The 6,556-nt window shown below is 46.9% G+C and overlaps 1 protein-coding gene across 1 annotated transcript; it reads right to left on the reverse strand.

Annotated features, from left to right (window-relative positions):
• Positions 1 to 4,428: 4,428 nt before the first annotated feature.
• On the reverse strand, positions 4,429 to 5,199 carry LOC129713618 (gastrula zinc finger protein xLCGF3.1-like). Its single transcript, XM_055662807.1, has one exon. It carries the CDS (start codon positions 5,113 to 5,115, stop codon positions 4,429 to 4,431), a length of 687 nt encoding a protein of 228 aa, XP_055518782.1. The 5' UTR covers positions 5,116 to 5,199.
• Positions 5,200 to 6,556: the final 1,357 nt, after the last annotated feature.

Genomic DNA, 6,556 nt, shown 5'->3' on the forward strand with positions numbered 1-6,556 from the left:
GGGAGAGGGAGGGAGAGGAGGAGAAGGGGGAGAAAGGGGGAGAGAGGGGGGTAGAGGGGAGGGAGGGGGGGGGAGAGAGAGTGGGAGGCGGGGTGGGAGAGTGCCTTTTTACTTCAACCCAAACCCAAACAACCATTTGCGGGCAGTGCTTTTTTACCTCTAACCATATATTCATTTTCAAACCAAATTAAGGGTACTCACAGTGCTGTAGACATTTGTCAGTGTCATTCATAGCTCAGATTGACGCACACCACTTGCAGAGACTGATTGAGGCACACCACTTCCTGGTTTTATAGTCCCTCCCCCTCCCTCCAGCAGGGGCAGCTGAGAGAATGGGGAATTTTATAAAAACATTAATATCTCTGTCAATTTTCATCGACGAGAAAAATCCTCGGCACACATGTGGCGGAGGGAGGCTCTGAGCGAGGTGGCCAAAAATGACGACCGTAGGTCGCAGCGTACTCTCGGAAATCGCAGCACAGAAAGCCAAAACCGGTCAAGAACAGACTTTTGGTAATATAGATTAATGATCTGGATGAGGGAATTGAATGCAACATCTCCAAGTTTGCGGATGACACGAAGCTGGGGGGCAGTGTTAGCTGTGAGGAGCATGCTAGGAGGCTGTAAGGTGACTTGGATAGGTTGGGTGTGTGGCCAAATGCATGGCAGATGCAGTATAATGTGGATAAACGTGAGGTTATCAACTTTGGTGGCAAAAAGAGGAAAATTGACTATTATCTTAATGGTGGCCGATTAGGAAATTGGGAGATGCAACGAGACCTGGGTGTCATGGTACACCAGTCATTGAAAGTAGGAATACAGGTGCAGCAGGCAGTGAAGAAAGCAAATGGTATGTTAGCATTCATAGCAAAAGGATTTGAGTATAAGAGCCGGGAGGTTCTACTGCAGTTGTACAGGGTCTTGGTGAGACCACACCTGGAGTATTGCGTACAGTTTTGGTCTCCTAATCTGAGGAAAGACAATCTTGCCACAGAGAGAGTACACAGAAGGTTCACCAGACTGATTCCTGAGTTGGCAGGACTTTCATATGAAGAAAGACTGGATAGACTCGGCTTGTACATGCTGGAATTCAGAAGATTGAGGAGGAATCTTATAAAAATTTACAACATTCTTAAGGGGTTGGACAGGCTAGATGCAGGAAGATTATTCCCGATGTTGGGGAAGTCAAGAACTAGGGGGTCACAGTTTGAGGATAAGAGGGATGTCTTTTAGGACCGAGATGAGAAAATCATTTTTTTAAAACAGAGAGTGGCGAATCTGTGGAATTCTCTGCCACAGAAGGTAGTTGAGGCCAGTTCATTGGCTATATTTAAGAGGGAGTTAGATGTGGCCCTTGTGGCTAAAGGGATCAGGGGGTATGGAGAGAAGGCAGGGATGGGATACTGAGTTGGATGATCAGCCATGATCATGTCGAATGGCGGTGCAGGCTCGAAGGGCCGAATGGCATACTCCTACACCTATTTTCTATGTGTCTATGTTTCTAAAAGGAGTGAATTGGGACTTTTTGTTTCATGGGAAAGATGTGGAAGTGAAATGGAGGACATTTAAAGGTGACATTTTAAGAGTACAGAATCTTTATGTTCCTGTTCGGTTGAAAGGAAATAGTAAAAATTGGAAAGAGCCATGGTTTTTAAGGGAAATTGGACAATTGGTTTGGAAAAAGAGAGCGATCTACAATAATTATAGGCAGCATGGAGTAAATGAGGTGCATGAGGAGTATAAAGAATGTAAAAATAATCTTAAGAAATAAATTAGAAAAGCTAAAAGAAGATATGAGGTTGCTTTGGTAAGTAAGGTGAAAGTAAATCCAAAGGGTTTCTACAGCTATATTAATAGCAAAAGGATAACAAGGGATAAAATTAATAGCAAAAGGAGAGCCAAAAGAGCTGGGGGAGATATTGAACAATTTATTTTCTTCGATATTTACCAAGGAGAAGGATATTGAATTATGTGAGGTAAGGGTAACAAGTAGAGTAGCTATGGAAACTATGAGATTCAAAGAAGAGGAAGTATTGACTATTTCGATAAATATAAAAGTGGATAAGTCTCCAGGTCCGGTCAGGACATTGAGGGATGTTAGTGTAGAAATAGCAGCGGCTATGACAGAAATATTTCAAATGTCATTAGAAACGGGAATAGTGCCGGAGGATTGGCGTACTGCGCATGTTGTTCCTTTGTTTAAAAATGATTCTAAGAGCAATTATAGAGCTGTTAGTTTTACGTCAATTGAGGGCAAATTACTGGAAAGGATACAGCGATAACATATATAAGCATCTGGATAAACAGGGTCTAATTAGGAACAGTCAACATGGATTTGTGCCTGGAAGGTCATGTTTGACTAATCTTCTTGAATTTTTTGAAGAGGTTACTCGGGAAATTGATGAGGGTAAAGCAGTGGATGTTGTATATATGGACTTCAGTAAGGCCTTTGACAAGATTCCTCATGGAAGGTTGGTTAAGAAGGTTCAATTGTTGGGTATTAATGGTGGAGTAGCAAGATGGATTCAACAGTGGCTGAATGGGAGATGCCAGAGTAATGGTGGATGGCTGTTTGTCAGGTTGGAGGCCAGTGGGGTGGGGTGCCTCAGGGATCTGTGTTGGGTCCACTGTTGTTTGTTATGTACATCAATGATCTGGATGATGGTGTGGTGAATTGGATTAGTAAGTATGCAGATGATACTACAATAGGTGGCGTTGTGGATAATGAAGTAGATCTTCAAAGTCTACAGAGAGATATAGGCCAGTTGAGATAGTGGGCTGAAATATGACAGATGGAGTTTAATGCTGATAAGTGTGAGGTGCTACATCTTGGCAGGACCATCAAAATAGGACGTACATGGTAAATGGTTGGGAATTGAGAAATGCAGTTGAACAGAGGGATCTCAGAGGTTCGATTTTATCGTTTAAAAATAAATTGGATAGTTATATGGACGGGAAAGGAATGGAGTGTTATGGTCCGAGTGCGGGTAGATGGGACTAGGGGAGACTACGTGTTCGGCACGGACTAAAAGGGCCAAAATGGCCTGTTTCCGCGCTGTAATGGTTATATGGTTATATGGTTATCCCGGTTGCACACACAGTGCGGAATGCCTTGTAACATGTTGTCCATGACAGACTGGAACATTTTCGCGGAGGATTTCACATCATAGGGCAGCTTTGTACATGAATACAAGCCCTTATGTGTGTTGATAGTCAAGTACTGCAGACTTTGCTTGTCGACATTGAGACAAATTTAATTTAGTGAAGACTCTTAGAAACATAGAAACAAAGAAAATAGGTGCAGGAGGAGGCCAATCGGCCCTTCGAGCCAGCACCGCCATTCATTGTGATCATGGCTGATCGACCCCAATCAATAACTCGTGTCTGCCTTCTCCCCATATCCCTTGACTCCACTAGCCCCTAGATCTCTAACTCTCTCTGAAATCCATCCAGTGATTTGGCCTCCACTGCCCTTTGTGGCAGGGAATTCCATAAAGTCACAACTCTCTGGGTGACATTTTTTTTTCTCACCTCAGTCTTAAATTACCTCCCATTTATTTTAAGACTCTGGCCCCTGGTTCTGGACTCGCCCCACATTAGGAACATTTTTCTTGCATCTAGCCTGTCCAGTCCTTTTATAATTTGATATGTTTCTATAAGAAGCCCCCTCATCCTTCTAAACTCCAGTGAATACAAGCCTAGTCTTTTCAATCTTTCCTCATATGACAGTCCCCGCCATCACAGGGATCAACCTCGTGACCCTACGCTGCACTGCCTCAATCACAAGGATGTCCTTCCGCAAATTAGGAGACCAAAACTGTACACAATATTCCATATGTGGTCTCAACAAAGCCCTATACAACTGCAGAAGAACCTCTTTACTCCTATACTGAAATCCTCTTCTTATGAAGGCCAACATTCCATTAGCTTTCTTCACTGCCTGCTGTGAGCCAACTTTAGTGACCGGTGTACAATGCCTCAACTGACGCACATTTGACTTTGCTACCCTTTTCCCCTTAAATATCAAAAGAAGCTTTTACTGTCCTTTATATTCCTTCGTACATCTTTTCAACCCGTATTGCCCGTTTTGTTTCCTTCTGTTGTCCTATGAAAGTTTCCCAATCCTCTGTCTTCCGGCTACCCTTTGCTGTGTTATACATGTTTTCGTTTAGTTTTATTCTATCCCTAACTTCTCTTGTCAGCCACGGTTGCCTCCTACTCCCCTTAGAATCTTTCTTCCTTTTTGGAATGAAATCATCCTACATCTTCCGGAGTATGCCCAGAAATTCCTGCCATTGCTGTTCCACCGTCATTCCTGCCAGTATGCCTTTCCAGTCTACCTTGGCAAGTTCCTCTCTCATTCCTTCACAGTCCCCTTTGTTCAACTGCATCACTGACACTTCCGATTTAACCTTCTCCTTCTCACTGCTATGCACCTGCCAGTGACAACATAGCCCCGACGACCAGGCAAAGCTTTTGCCGCAGGTGGAGCAGCTGAAGAGCCACTGGCCCGTGTGCAGTTGCCGGTAGATCTTCAGGTCCTGTGCCCACTTGAAGTCCTTGCCGCTGGCGGAGCAGCCGAAGGAACCATCGCCGGTGTGCACCAGCTGGTGGGACAGGAGCCTGCTGGAGCAGGTGAGCCCTTGCCGCACTGGGATGCTCACCGGTGTGTGTGCGTTTGTGCTCCAACGGCTTGGTGGACCGGGTGAAGCCCTTGCCGCAGTCGCTGCAGGTGAAGGGCCGATCCCCGGTGTGCAGGCGTCTGTGCACCTTCAGGATTCTGGACGTATTGAAGCCTTTGCCGCAGTCGGAGCAGGTGCAGGGCGGCTCGCTGGCTTGTGTGCGTTGATGCTCCACAATGTTGCAGGACTGGGTGAAGCCCTTTCCGCAGTCGCTGCATGTGTAGAGCCGATCCCTGGTGTGCACGCACCTGTGCACCTTCAGTTGCTTGGATGACTTGAAGCCTTTGCCACAGTTGGAACAGGTAAAGGGCTGCTCACTGCTGTGCACCCGACAACTGGGTGAAGCTCTTGCCACAAGTGGAGCAGGCATAGGGCTTGTCAACCGTATGCACCCGCCGGTGGATCTCCAGCTGGCTCGGGCACTGCCATACATTGCCACACACCTCGCACTCGTAACGCTTCTCCTTGTTGTGCCCTGTCATGTGGTCGTCCATCGAAGCTCAGCCCGCACGCCGAACAGGGGCTCATCGGCACCCTGGCCGCCCTCAATGGCCGCTCACGTTCTCGTCTCTCCGTCCATATTAACGGATCATAACCCTGCAGGATGGGAACACAGAGGGTCAACAAGCTTGCAAACAGGACATTACTAATGCGTGCTTGAAAGGGGAGGGAAGGGGGTGAAGGTGGAAGTGGGGGTCGAGGGGTGTGGGGTGGTGGGTAGGATGGGGAAGGGGTGAGGGCGCTCCAACATGCTGGCCCACGCCGGCGAGCGGCTGCTGCCACTGCGGCAAGCATTTCAATAATGCACAGTGGCTGTGGGAGCACCAGCGGATACACACCAGTGTGTGCACTGAGTGTGGCAAGGGTTTCACCCGCATGTCCAGCCTGTGGCAGCACCGGCGTACCCACAGTATGGAGTGACCAGAACTGTATGCAGTACGCCAAATACTCCACTCATCTGCCGACCACACCCTCATCTGTTAACATAGTGTAGTCTGAAGAAGGGTCCCGACCCGAAATGTCACCTGTCCACGTTCTTCACAGATGCTGCCTGACCCGCTGAGTTACTCCAGCACTCTGTGAAACGTCACCTATCCATGTGCTCCAGAGATCCTACCTGCCCCGCCGAGTTTGTGTTAGAGTTATAGTGATACAGTGTGGAAACAGGCCCAACTTTACCACACCGACCAACATGCCCCAGCTACACTAGTCCCACCTGCTTGCAATTGGCCCATACCCCTCCAAACTTGTCTTATCCATGTACCTGTTTAACTGTTTCTTAAACATTCGGATAGGCCAGAGCCCAACTCCCTCCTCCAGCAGCTTTCCTCCATATTCCTTGTTCCCATTATCCATAAGAGCTAAATCTAACTCTCTCTTGAAAACATCAAGTGAATTGGCCTCCACTGCCTTCTGCGGCAGACAAATTCCACAGATTCACAACTCTCTGGGTGGAAACGTTTTTTCCAACCATCTCAGTCCAAAATAGCCCAGCCCGTATTCTTAAACTGTGGACCCTGGTTCCGGACTCACCCAACATCCGGAACATGTTTCCTGCATCTAGCCTGTCCAATCCCTTAATAATTTTATATGGTTCAATAATATCGCCTCTCTTCTTAAATTACAGTGAATACAAGTTCCAGTCGACCCATTCTTTCATCATATGTAAGTCCCGCCATCCCGGGAATTAACTTTGTGAACCTATCCTGCACTCCCTCAATAGCAAGAATGTCCTTACTTAAATTATGATACCAAAACTGCACACAATACTCCAGGTGTGGTCTCACCAGTACAACTGCAGTCGGACCTCCTTGCTCCTAAACTCAACTGCTCTCGCTATGAAGACCAACATGCCATTAGCTTTCTTCACTGCC

Source organism: Leucoraja erinacea, chromosome 36 (assembly GCF_028641065.1).
Source record: "Leucoraja erinacea ecotype New England chromosome 36, Leri_hhj_1, whole genome shotgun sequence".
Lineage (NCBI taxonomy): Eukaryota > Metazoa > Chordata > Chondrichthyes > Rajiformes > Rajidae > Leucoraja > Leucoraja erinaceus.